Consider the following 14,635-nt stretch of genomic DNA (forward strand, 5'->3'; position numbering starts at 1 on the left):
TGCGCCCAGGAGGGTAATACAATAAGCAGGTGTACGCAGGCAACAAGGGGGGGGGTCACAGTGTGCATTAAAGAAGAGCCGTTACAAATGGAGTTGCCATGATAGTGGGAACAATGTCAACGAGCAAGTGAGCCTATCCCTCTCAGAGTAAGAATTTGTTCATAAGGAATCGTTTAGCTTCCAATTTGAAAGCCTTTTTTGAAGAGATTCTGCATACTTCTGGTGGAAGAGAATTCCATATCTTTAATGCAGCGCTGGAAAAAGCTTGGTGACCAGTTCTTTTTTTGTTAAGGGTGAGTGGTTTCAAGAGAAAGGTAGTGGCTCTTCTTGAGACTCTTACACCACAGGATAGTTGAACTTTTTGCGCAAGGTACCTGGGAGTATTGAAGTGAAGGGATTTGTGCGCCAGAACGGCAATCTTTAACTGAATTCATGCTTTGTAGGGTAGCCAATTGACAGACTTTAGGACTGAGGATATATGTTCAGATCATTTGTTGCCTGTGACAAGTCTAGCCGCTGCGTTCAGTGATGACCTTAGTTGAGCCAGCTTGTGTTTGGGAAGGCCACAGAGGGTAGCACTGCCGTAGTCTAGCTTTGGTAGGAAAATTGCTTGAAATCATTTAGAGGAAGGAAAGGTTTGATATTTCTGAGCGACCTCAACAAATGGTTTGCTCCCTTACATACATTGCTGATATGATTTTTCATATTCAGGAGCTTGTCCATGGTGACTCCGAGAGATTTGGCTGAGTCTCTGATGAGAGGAGAACAATTGAAAGCAGTGAGGTGACTCAGCCATAGGTCTAGCTAGGGGATGTGGTTCGGAGGGGAGATGAGCAGGAATTCCATTTTAGAAGTGTTAAGCAGGATATGGTTCTCCATTAACCAGTTATGAGAAGAAATTAGGGTAGTATTGAGGGAGATGATGTATTCCAGGGATGAGATTTTCAAATAGAGTTGCGTGTCGTCCACATACATGTGGAAGAGAATATTCATGGAGTTTAATGAGTTAGCAAGAGGTTACAGGAAAAGGTTGAAGAGGATAGGATATAGAGAGGACCCTTGGGGGACCCCCATGAGTACAGGAGAGGGCTGGGAGAGAGAGGGGTTTGCCTTGACTCTTTGTGATCTGTGATGTAGGAAAGACGAGAATCATTGTAGCACCTAATCAGCAAAACCCATTCTGTTTTGCAGGATGGATAGGAGGTTGTCATGATTAACCGTGTTGAATGCAGAGGAATAGTCAAGGAGAATCAGGAGGCAGGATTTGTTTTCGTCAAGCATTTTTAAAATGTCATCTATAACCTTAGTGAGAGCCGATTCTGTGCTGTGCCCCTTCCTAAAACCAGATTGATGCTGGTCTAGGAGTTAATAATTCTCTATGTGAGCACAAAGTTGAGATTGAACACATTTTTCTAGAAATTTCGCTAGGGTGGGGATGTTGCAAATGGGGCAGAAGTTATTGAGATCAGATATGTCGGCGTTAGTTATTTTTAGAATAGGTGAAACCTGCGCTGCTTTTAGGCAATTGGAGATTGTGCCTTGTGAAAGAGAAGCGTTTACTATCCTTGTCTAGGTGGGGATGAGTGCATTCTTGATTTCTTTGAAGATGGCCGGGGGAAGCGGGCCACTGAAGTGGTTGGAAGTGTGGATATTCTGAAGAATCTTGTGAATTACATTTTCACTAAATGGGGTAAAGGCCCCTCATGACGCATTGTTCTTGGTGTTCTTAGTGGTCGATTTGCCCTTTTCAAAGGGGTCATGGGGGGAGGCGGCAATTGAGGAAGGCAATAGAGCCTTCTTAGAGGCGAGGTCAGCAGAGATGAGTCTTGATTATTCCAAGAAGAAAGAGGCAAGTTTGTCGCATGAGGGTGGGCTACCACCAGGTTCAGAGTGGTTTCGACCAACAACTGATTTTTGTTTGACCAATTCGAACAGGTTCTTGGGGCGGTTTGCCGTTTGATCCGATTGATGTCTGAAGTAGTCAGCCGTGGCACTGGATTACCAGGAACGTTCACCTGCCCTAAGGTTGCGTCGTTCTTTGTTTAAGTTGTCATTATACCATTTTGGATATTTTTGTTGAGGCATTTTTATGTTGGAGTGGAGCAATGTCCTCCATGATGTTGGTGATTGTCGAATTGTAGGCGTCGGTGAGTGATTGCACCTCGACCAAGTCAGCTTGGGTGGAGAGGGCAGATTTGCATTGGGCAGCTAGATCGTCAGAGTTTATTGATCTGAGGTCTCATTTCCATATCTTTGATTTCAATGGTTGAGCCTTCCTCATCAACACCTCCCTGTTAATGTAAAAGAGGATGCTATGGTAGTCGGACCAATCACAAGGGGTAATGGAAACTAAGGTGATGGTCTGCCCTTTAGAGATGATGAGGTCTAGAGTTTCTCCTTTAATATGAGTTGGTTGGTCACAGTGCTGAGTCAGATCTTGATCATTTAACACCTTCAGAGCGGCGCGAAGTTTCGCGCTGTCCTGAAGGTTAAAAAAACGGGCGTGGTCGTGACGGAACGGTTCCGTCATCAGCACTGCCCAACCGACGCTGATGACGGAATCGTTCCGTCATAAGCTTTGAAGGGGTTAAGAAAGATTTAAGGCAAGATACACCAGAATAATTGGGGTTAGACCAGTGAAGGTTGAAATCACCAAAGAAGATTTGGGCCACCTCTGAGTCGACATTGCTAGTTCGGATTTCCATTTGTTGCTCAATGAAGGGGAGATTGTCACCCGGGTGGTAAAAGGTGTGAAGTTTGCAAACCGGTAGGTTCTTACTTGAGATGAGACACAGGTATTCACTGGAGGAAGGCGCAGAGGACTCCAAGTGAAAAATCGAGAGTGTGTTCCTGTGAATACAGGCTAGGCCACCACCCAACTTCAGAGCTCTGTCTAGCCCAAATATTGCATGAGTGGGAGGTACTAGGAGGTGTAAGATAGGAGTGGAAGCATGATTTAACCAAGTTTAAGTGAGAATAATAATGTCTAAATCATTGTGTTGGATGAAGTCACAGATATTGGAGGAGTGTTTACTGGCTGATCTGCAATTAAGTAGCACACATTTAAGTCGTAGTGGATTAGGGGGGTAAGGAGTCTGGGTGATGTTCACACGGGTGAGGTTGTCGGAAGTGCTGCATCTAGGATTGCGAGGAGGTTCTCTGTTCGGGTTAGAAAGGATGGAATGTATTTGTATTGGCTGGACCATGTTAGATTTGGACCACAAAGAGCAAGGGCCCGATTTACAGAACTAACGTAAGACAAAATCCTAAACTTATTACTTTTGGTATTCACAGAAGTTAGGATTTTGTCTTAAGTTTGTCTTAAGACAGACTTAAGACAGACTTAAGTTAGGATTTTGTCTTAAGTCTGTCTTAGACAAACTTAAGACAAAATCCTAACTTCTCTGACTACCAAAAGTAGTAAGTTTAGGATTTTGTCTTAAGTTAGTTCTGTGAATCTGGCCCCAAGAGTTGTGACTGTCCAGGAGATCAGTGGGCACCGGGTGTGTCTCACATCCTCTGGGGCTGGCGGAGGAATTGGGTAGGGGAATGGATTACGAGATGGAGGGGGCTATAGGCTGATCCATGTGGTCACTATCCCTGATGCACTATCCCTGAGGTGAGGAGGGAGATCATTTGAGAGGGCTTTCAGGTCATGTAGCTCAGAAGTGAGAATGTGCAACTGTCAAGATATCTCGTGAAAGCGCAGACAAGTCTGAGTGTTGGTCTAGGAATGGAGGGTGTGAGGGAAAAATTAGCGGTGACGGGGAGCATCTGTGTAATCCAGTTGAGGCCTGTGTAGAGGATCGTTGTCCAGATTCTGGCATAGCATGTGGCAAAGTTATAGGGATGGGGAAGGAGCATCGTCTAATAATCTAGGAGATTGTAGGTCTTGAGGGAACTTCTCAGCTCGAGAGAAACCCTGTGTCGGACTGACAGACGGTGAGGAGATTGAGCCCATAGATCCGCCAATCACCTGAGAGGGAGATCTAGTGCGTTGACATAATTCCACAGGGGACAAGGTGGCTCTGGGATCAGCTAATGAAGATGTGGGGTTAAGGAAGAGTAGGGTACTCACAACTGATAAGGGGGGAGTACTGGTTAAGCCCAGCAGAGAAGTAGTGGTTGAGTAGGGGTCAGTGGAGTTGCCATATACCGCTTTTCTACGAGTGGGGTAGAAATTGGCCATCTTTGCTAAATTGATATTAGAGCCTTGGATTAGGATGATACATATCGGGGAGGGCGTCCAAGATGGCGGAGTGAGGACGCCGTAGAGCAGCAGCTCACTCTGAGGCTCCTACCGTCTTAGCCAATTCTATGGTGAAAAGTAACGGAAAAATGTTTGTTTCCTGAGAGCCGGCAATCTGGGAAAACAAGCTTTGACTTTATTCTCTAACTGAAGTATTGACCTTACACCCGATCCGGACGGGGGTCAGTGGGCCTGTCTCTGTATCTGGCTTGTTTCGAAGTGGTATGCGAAGTGGTCTGCTGAAGCTATGGGGCAACTTCCTCTCATTTTTTACTCTGGGCTATCATAGAGGGGTGGAAGCGACGAATGCTGTGTCTCGCTAGCAGCTCCCTGCAGTCTGTCAGGCATACGATCCCGCGGCTGGTTCCCGGCTCAGCGCTCAGCTGGTTAGGTCTGTCATTACAGCGAGGGCGGCTCTCCCCAGCTCAGGATCTCAGGAAGGAGAGAATGGCTCCAAAAAACCCCAGAGAGCCACCCGCACCGCTAAAGCAGCTGCGTGTTACGATGGATACAACGAATCTGCCCGTGGAGACAGCAGGAACCGGTAAGCAACTTCTACGCCCACCGGTTTTTGTTATAGCGGACACTTTGTTGCCTAACAGCGAAGACAGTGATAGTAACAATTTAAGCACTGGCTGTAACAAATTTAACCCTCCCTCGGAGCAGGCGATATCTGGCACTGCTTCCCCCTCCACTTTAAAGGCTGGACCTCCTACGGTGCAATTGTTGGAAAAGGATCTGAATTCTACTGTCTCATCTGTCTCAATTGGGGGCCCACAGGAGGTTTCATCAGTTGGGCATAAGACTCCCGGCGCCTGTCACAAGGCAGAGGGAGAGGGGGAGGGAGATATTGTTTTGGTGGTCTCCCTGGAAGAGGAAGAGGAAACGAGTCCTGGGTTGGTAAATACAAAAAACATACAGGCCATCAGAGATATCTTTCCCTCTCCCCTCCTTGGTGTGGGGGCCGAGGATGGCGAGGACGGCGAAGGAGCGGGCTCAAATGAGGACTACGAGGAGGTGGATGATGAAGCTGAGGATGGTGAACCTGCTAATTCTAAAGCCGGCTTCTCCCGAGATACCATCACATTTTTGACTGGCCAAAGGGAAAAAGCTAAAACCAAGGCCAAATCAAAGAACAAGAAAGGGAGAACACCTTCATCTGAGGGTCCACCGATCATCATTACTGCCCCTATTTTGAAAAAGACTTTTCTTACTGAAAAAAGCCCTCTTAGAAAATGGATACAGGCTTAAGGGCTTGTCAAAAATATGACTTTGCAGCTGTCTGGAACAAGCCCACTGATTCCTGAGTCTCCGAAAAGGCATCCTGTGGCATCAAGGGGTCCCTCACCTATAGTTACCGACAGTGAGAATGGAAACACAAATCCTTCTCCAACAAACATCAGTGCCCCGCCAGCCAGTGCCCCGCCAGCTTCGGTAGCCGCACTACACGTCTCCCTCTTCGACGCCAAACTGGCTCCTAGCCACCCTCTTACCACTACCATAGGATCCTTACCAAGCCATATTACTCCTTCTCCTATAGTAGCCTCATATTTCCAGGGTCTACCCCCCCTATCTAAACCTCAACAAACTGATTCAATCTCCGATGCAGATAATACAACCCCACTGTCATCCATCTTTGGAGAACCTGAATCTGCTATCTCTCCCCTTGATATAATCTTGCAAACCTTAACAAATCATAATTTGGAAGCTCAAGAACATTTTCTACAGTTGCGGGAGGACAATAATAAATTACAGAATTAATTATCAGAGGTGACTTCCAAATTAGGGAGGTTGTTACAGGACATCGAGGAGTTACAACAGAGAGTGGTACACATTGAGGAGGACTGTGCTCACACTGAGTCTTCCCTGAGTCCACATGATGCTCAGATTACATATTTACAGTTGAAAGTGGAAGACCTAGAAAATCGCCAACGGCGGTCGAACTTGCAACTTTTTGGTATACCAGAAGGGGTTGAAGGGTCAGATTCGAGGGCGTATCTTGTTGCGTTATTATCTAAGGCTTTCCCTGATTTAGCGGACTGGGATTGGGGCTCTCAGGTCCAAAGAGCTCATCGCCTCCCTTAAGTCCAAAGGAATAAAGAAAGTAAATTCCCTAGGCCCTTTCTTATTTATTTTGGCAATTTTCTTTTGAGGCAAGCAGTCTCTCTGAAGGCACGCCCCAACTCTCCAGTCACTATCGAGAACTTGTCCCTTTTCGTACGGTCAGATTTGAGTAAAACTACTATGGATAGGAGGTGGAAGCTAAGGAAACTTATAGATCCTTTTAAATTGAAAGGGGCGCAAGTGTTCTTACAAGAGCCGGCCCGCTTCAAGGTTATTAAGGGAGGCCATACTTATTTTTTCACGGATGAGAAGGAAGCAGAGATTCTGTTATCTAAATTGGGTTAATGCCCGATTTTCTTTTTTTCTTTTCTTTTTTTTATTTTTTATTGGGATTTTCTGGTGCATATAAAAAAGACATAACAATTAATTTAGCAAACATACAATAGACAGAGCTTCGGCTCAGCATTAGAACTGTACAAACATAGGCAAATTTATCACTACCAAACCAAGAATAAATACACAGTTAATGATAAAAAGACATTGATGATAAAAGCAGTTTTTAGCGGAGACCATCCCAGCTGGACATACAAATATAGACATGGTGTACTACATCCTAGATCACAATCTTGCCTCCCTCCACTTTGTGATAGGAGCCCATAAGCGTCTTCCAATATTCCGTTTTTTTGCCCCCTTAAATTCTTAGAGGCTGGTCTCTATATTATGTATGCCCAGTGGTCTGGAGAGCCACATTTGGAAGGAGGGAGCAGTAGCGTCTTTCCACCCCACCGATATTAGGATCCGGAGTACCGTAACTGACATAAAAACCAAAGCTTCCTCATCCTTCCCCAGATTTAGCTTAGAGTCAGTACCCAATGGCATCAGGGTAGGGGATAGGTCGATCTTATAGCCTAGCAGCCCCTCCCAAAATGTCTCTATCTCATCCCTAATTGGACCTAGCATACTACAATGGAAAAACATATGCAGTAGATCAGCTTGACCGACATTGCATCTGGGGCACCTGTAATCATCCCTAACCCCCAAGCATATAGTTTGGCTGGCGTATGATAGAGGTTAAACACCGTTTTGTAGTGCTGGGCCCGCAGGTTAGAGGCCCGGAATAACTTTTTATTCAGACATATGGCGAGATCCAGGTCGACATCAGGGTTACCCAATTTCATAGCCCAAGTGCATTCAGTCTTCTCCATATCATCTTGAATTCTCATTACGAGAAGATTATACACTACTTTTATCTTCTTGCACACTTTAGATGCCCAATTTTATTTTTGTAGTATAGTATACAGACCTTTATATTAGACTTCATGGAGTTTGCTCTAGACTCTTCTATGACTTATTCCTCTCTCTCCGTTTTTTTTCCCTCTCTTTCTCTAATAAGTGTATTTCTTTCTCTTTTATTGTTTATCTTCATGAAAAGTAGTTAGGCGGTAGGTAGTCCTCACGCTGCTGCTCTCATTAGCTGCCACTCCAGCAGCAGCAGGTTCAGGGGGGTCCCCTCTCCATATGGTGAGAAGGATAGGGGGGAGGGTGGGGGGGTTTTGGTCCTTTGGGGGGGTGGGTTCTGGGGGGGTAAAACTATAAAAAAGAACAACACAACGTGGTGTACTATGGAATATGTTGGGAAGGAGACATATATGTTTATGCAACGGGCAGAATGTTAGAATAAATTCAACCTATGTTTTGAGATGTATAAATTAAAATGCCTGGCTTGGAATGTTGCAGGGTTGAACAGTAAGAACAAAAGACGACTTGTCTCGGAGGAGCTTAGATTATATGACCCACATTTTATTTTTTTATCCGAGACACATATTGCCTTTAAGGATAGGAAGTTACTTAGCCAACTTGGATATCATGTTATAATCAGTTCTATGCCACAAAGAATCAAATAGAGGAGTCGCCATTCTTAAAGATAGACGAATCAGAACAGAAACTCTTAAAACTACTTCAGATAAAAACGGCCGTTGGTCCATTGCTCAAGTATCCATAGGAAACTACAAATATGTACTCTGTGTAATCTATGGGTCAAATAGCGATGAAGACTATGTCTTTGACCAATTAAATACGGAGGTTCTGGGGTGGGAAGGGGAATTAATCTTGATGGGGGATTTTAATTGTATTATGGAATACCGGCTAGACACCACCAGACAGGGCGCCTTTCAGCGTATGCGCAAAGTACGTGCAGCAACTTTGAAAATCAGACAGTTACATAATATCAGGGTCATCTGGCGCTCTATTTATCCTAAGATCCCCGGCTATACTTATTATTCAGCACCACACAAATTATGTTCCCGTATTGACATGGCTTGGGCCTCTACTAATATATTATCTACAAGTTCCATGGAGATCTGCCCTCGGGTTACTTCGGACCACAACCCAATCTTACTGACTTTCAATTATCTACACGCTCCGGCAGGCCCAAGAATGTTTTCATTTCCGCGTTATTTATTATCTGATGTAGGATATATAACACAACTTAAGCAACATACCTCTCAATTTATTCAATTCAATCTTGACTCAACTTCATGTATAATTGTTTGGAATGCCTACAAGGCCAGCATTAGAGGGTTTACCCAACAATTTGTTCTTAGGCAAAATCTGGATCGCCGCAAAACCAATACTAAACTGATTTCTAACATTTCGGCACAAAAATCGCTTTTGGCAGACGCTCTACGATCTGGTTCTCCCAATCTAGACAAGCTTGGGTTAATATTGGGGCGTTTAAAAGCTAATCTGAAAACAACTCTCATTGAAAAAAGTAGTGCTAAGCTGCATAAATTAAGAATTTTTCATTCCGAAGGAGGAGATAAAATAGGGAAAATATTGGCTCATAAAGTGGCGGATGATAGGGCTTATACTATGATCAAAAGCATTAGGGGCTCGAATAATATTATACATGATCAGCCAGCACAGATACTGGCACAATTGGTGGAATTCTATAATCTCTTATACACTCCAGAGAATCAACCTAATGTAGGAAAAATCCAAGATTTTCTGGATAGCAACATCAAAGAGAAACATAACTTATCAGGGCTAGATCAATTATCGGAGGAGATTACTATTTTAGAGATTAGACCAGGCTATCTCCTCACTACCATTGGGGAAAGCAGCCGGGGCTTTATAAATTGTGTACTGAAGAATTGATACCTCTTTTTTCTCAGGTTATTCAATCCATAGGGGAAAATGGGAAGGCCCCTAGCTCCTGGAATATTGCGAAAATGGTTTTCTTTCTTAAAAATGATAAACCAGCTGACGAATGTGGGTCCTACAGACCCATTTCTCTGATTAATACCGATGCCAAGGTTTTTGCCAAAATCTTTGCTAACCGTTTGGCACCATATATCCCAAAAATAGTAAATCCTCAACAACATGGATTTGTAATAGGTGGGGACACCACGGTTCATATAAACACAACCATAACTGCTTTTGATATAGCCGAGACTGAGTCCATCCCACTCGGTATGATTTTACTTGACGCCGAGAAGGCCTTCGACCGAGTGGGATGGGACTATCTCTGGTCAGTTTTGTCTTTTATGGGATTTAGGGGTCATTTTGTTAACTGGATAAGAGCACTATATGATAGACCCACGGCGGGTATTAGTTATGCCGGGCTGACTTCTCCTACTTTTTCCATTTCTCGGGGCACTCGGCAGGGGTGCCTATTATCACCCCTGCTCTTTGCCCTATCAATGGAACCCTTTTTATCAGCCCTTCAGCTCCAACCTCGAATTACACCGTTTAGACATGGCCCTCACCCCTTGAAAATCACTGCGTATGCGAACGATATTGCCATTTATTCCACGGATGACTTCCAGGCACTAGAGGGTATCACTACAGAGGCCAGCCGATTTGTAAGTGTCTCAGGATACAAATTAAACATCAATAAAACACAAATAGTTGTAAATTATAAACCACAGGTTACTGTCACCGAAATATGTAAGGTTGCTAATTATTTGGGGGTTAAAATCTCATCTAAAATTAGTAATGTTATTCCCATAAACTACGATGCTCTATTAAAATCTACAGCCTCGTCACTGAAAAAATGGCATAAACTCCCCCTAAATATTATAAGCAGAATTAATTTGATCAAAATGAAAGTACTTCCCAAATTCCTTTATTTATTTAGTTCTATACCCTTAACACTTAATAATTCCTTTTTTAAGAAGCTAGATGATTTATTCAGTAGTTTTATTTGGGGACATAGGAAAGTCTGCAGATCTTTGACGCTACTAAAGGGTACAGCAGAGGCAGGGGGACTTAATTTCACAGATTTTAAATTATACTATTGGTCCATCTTTATAGGCCATTTGCGTTCTTTGTTGAATTCTGACACTCAATTTTTCTTTCATACTTTTATGCTCCACTCAGACTCTAGAATGTTTTTGTTAAGATTAAACGATCCACACTACTACAAAAGGGTCAAATTTAAGACAGCCAGAGATTCTGCTAAAATCTGGTCTAATATTATGACTTTCTGTAACACTTCATTTTTTCATTCCAGAATGCAACTTTGGGGAAATCCGGGGCTTCCCGGGATCTTTAATGATGGCAGGGCAAACAATTGGTCTGCTCATGGAATCACAACATTGGGGGATCTCTATGGCTCTCAAGGCTTCTTAAACTTCGGGGCACTTAAAAATGTATTTAAACTTACTGACTTAATGAGGTTTCAGTATATCCAAATCCACAACTTTTTGATACGAAAGATGAAAATTTCAAAAACTTCGGATACTGATATCTGGGACTGTTTCTACTCATTGAAGACAAAGTCTTTAATAAGCAAAAGCTATAAATGTTTAAACACCCATAAGACAGGGGATAGTTCTAAATTATCAGAGAAATGGAGCTTGAAGATGGGGTGCAATATAACATCTAACCAGATTGCTCACTCTCTTTCTAACCTGAACAACCTTGTTAGTTCGTCAAGCTTAAGGTTGCAACAGTTTAAAACCACCTGCTTGCTCTATTACACTCCCGAAGTAATTTCCAAATGGACTACTAATGTTGCCTATAGCGATCGTACCAAATGCCCCAAGTGCGATAGTGCTGATTTAGAACATATGTTTTTTTCTTGCCCTTTGTTAAAAGAGTTTTGGTCAACATTAGATAAGGTTTTGAAAATGAAACTGAGTAAGCCACCTGCATTATCGGCTCCATTGATATTATTAGATATTCATTCTTATTCTTTTCCTCAGCAGAATCTAGTTACTATACTAATGTCTTGCGCAAAATTAACTATTGCTCATGCATGGTTTTCCCCTAAACCCCCTCACATCTTGGAATGGTGGTCGTTGGTCAATGAAATACACTCCATGGAGGCCGCCCTGACTAAATTCAGGGGGGTACAGTCATTAAGGAAATTTGAAAAAATATGGGGAAACTTCATGTAAAATGTAAAACCAAATTTATTCCATTGATATTTTCTTATATGGACTATTATTTCTGCTCCCCAGTTATTCTGCTTGCTTTTCTTCTCCCCTTTTTTTATTGGATTGATTATTTACTTACTGATTAATTCTACCATAATATTGTTAATGTTTTCTTCCCACAGGAAGTATGTTCCGTATTTGTTTTTTGCTTCCACTGTCGTGTTGTCAATAAAATTTTTTTTTTTTTTAAAAAAGGATGATACATATCTACTTTCATATCTAGAAGACATGTGGATGTGCAGAAAAAAGTTTGTGCCACGGGACACATAGCGCCCATCTGTGAGCCACCCATTTTTGGCAGATTTTTGTAGGGTGGTAGAGATGGCCAAGTAAGGTCACTGACATAAGGGTCCCTAGGGAAAGTATGGTTATCAGTTGAAACCCATGACAGCTCCAAAATACCATCCTGGTGAGTGAAATGTTCATCATGAGACAGGCAGGCAATAGCGTTGATGAGACAGGTTAAGTAGTTGGCTAATCATAGGCTATCAAGGCGTGACGGATACAGTTCTACTGAAAATGCAGGACACTTGGTAGGTACCTGATTGACAAAGGAAAATCTACATGTAAAGATCTCCACATATATAGCATTCAGATTATGCAGATGTTGTCTTGTCTGTCCAGAAGATATGCACTAATTTAGTGCTAAAATATAGAGCTAAATGCATAATTTTATGTATTTTTTGCGGCATTTATTTGAATTCGCAAAAGCAAATGACACCCCTAACTAAAACCTCTCACAAGGCATATCTTGGACTATCAATCCAGCATTTGTTTTCCAAGAGCTGGAAACAACACAACTGTGATCCTATTTTTGTAAAAAGTTCTTTTTATCCATGAATATGCACAAATCCGGCTCATAAAGAATAATTTTGACAAAGAAGAAATCGACATATCTTTCACAACTGCAGTTCCATTTTCAGTGCTAATAACTCAATTGACCTGGGCTTGCACAACATGTTACAAAGAAAACATCAGTTAAAGTCACAGTCGTCTTAAGTAGTACAATCTGTTGTTAGTGGGAATAACTAGATATCTTCTCACGATACATTCTGCAGAATATTCATACTCAAGATAAGGGTATCCCAAAAAGGGTATCCCCAAAAATATTATTACCAACACAATTGTGCGAATGTTGTAAAGCACAGAATGACGAAGGCTGAAGTCGGGCCCACCTAACTTATCAATGCCGTGTTGATTTAGAATGTTGCTGGAAGAAATTCTGTGCCACTCTGATGGTGGGAAAGCTGCCGTGAATTGAGTTAATAGTTCTGCCAGTGCAAGCTTCACCACCATAGATTCCGCCTCCATCGTAGGAAGAGGGGAATCTTTGGCTGATTTTCAACTGGTGCCAGAACTTCTACCATCTGATGTGGATACTGGTTAAATATCCATACAGTGATGTCATGTTGTGAGTGTCCAGTGAGACCAGAAGTCAAGGCAAGGAACAGGAGATCACATCCTGGTGACCAGCCAGTAGTATGACCGCCTCCTTTCTGGCGATGGGGTTTGAGGTTGGAGGTGGCCACCATGATGCTTTGTGACCACCACTTTGTGACTTATTTCAACATAGATGTAAACTAGTCTGATAATAGTAAGGCTATCCTTGTTCACTCTATCTTTGAGTATGGCAACCATGTTGAAAGATGGATGGTGCCCATTCGCTTTTGCTTTTCTTTAGTTCTTGCCTTTAGTATGTTAATCTCCACTTATCCTCACAACTAATGCTAAACTTTCTGTTGAATCTGTTAATGTGTGATCTGTTAATGTGTGATGATGGCTGCTTTATATGTATGTAACTACAAAACTTTTATGTCTATACCAACCCATACACCAGTTGTTTTGCAAGCTACTTGCATGCAGTAGTAACTTTTCTATGTAAAGCCCATAGATATCCCTTTGAGTCTGTCCTGTGCTAAATGAAACAACGCAAATAAATAAATTCATATTACGTCAGATGAAATAGAATGGGGATCAGATGTTTTTTCATTACAGAAGTGGCACCTGGGCCTGAGATTATTTACCTTTCATCATCGCAAAGAACTCCACCATGCTCTGAGCCTCCTCCTGGATCCGCACTTCTACACTCTTCTTGCCAACCCCGAGATTCCTCAGAGACGTCATACCAAAGCGTCTCTGCTGCTTCCAGTTGTGTCCAGAGGCAAACAGAACTCCTAAGTAATCAATTGTGTGTTAGGTCATTAGTTAATTGTCCCTTCAACATAACATACGCATTTTATTTTTATGTTTGGCTAAAGAAAGCTTTGGTCCTGTCTGCTAATGTAATATATGTACAAGTAGAGGTGCTATATGCAAAAGGCTGCAAGAGTGACTGGTTTGTCAAAGACTTTAATTTTTGAGTTGTCAAAATCATTCTCTCTCTCTCTCTCTCTCTCTCACTCTCTCTCCATCTCATTTAGCTCTAGTTGCTGTCTTTACTAATTGGAGATAATAGAATGTGAAGATAGAGTCGCTGTGGGATCTACAGTTTTCTTCTTCCCTTGCACTTCCAGGAGCCCTATATCTTCAGCACAGGACACACAGTGGATTCATTCTGTTTTTGTTTAATGTATAGAATGCTATCTCTTAGATTCAGATTGTTGCACATGTATGCTCGAACCACTGCATAGGGCCACTCTCTTTTGAAAGCAAGCTCAGTGCCAGGATACCCACTCAGGCGATAGTGCACTCTACAATTTTGCATAACATACCAGTGTTCAGAGGTGGGTTAGCAGGATGACACCACTGTGACCACTGTCAGTAGCTGACACAGCATGGGCTTTGACAGAGAAAGCACAGATCTGTATCCCGCTGGAGAGAAAAGGCTGCTGAAAAGGCTTCCTGACAACCAGGTCACTATTCACACACTGGCCCTGTGGCA

General features: G+C 42.7%; 1 protein-coding gene across 1 annotated transcript in view; it reads right to left on the reverse strand.

Moving 5' to 3' along the window:
- The window catches only part of LOC147684133 (cytochrome P450 2J4-like), a 79,086-nt gene that overhangs the window by 36,228 nt on the left and 28,223 nt on the right, over positions 1 to 14,635 (reverse strand). The window contains exon 3 of the mRNA XM_086944522.1: positions 13,779 to 13,928. Coding sequence (XP_086800648.1) covers positions 13,779 to 13,928 — 150 coding nt within the window. The remainder of the gene's footprint in view (positions 1 to 13,778; positions 13,929 to 14,635) is intronic.

The sequence above is a fragment of the Lissotriton vulgaris genome, chromosome 11 (genome assembly GCF_964263255.1).
Source record: "Lissotriton vulgaris chromosome 11, aLisVul1.2, whole genome shotgun sequence".
Taxonomy (NCBI): Eukaryota; Metazoa; Chordata; class Amphibia; order Caudata; family Salamandridae; genus Lissotriton; species Lissotriton vulgaris.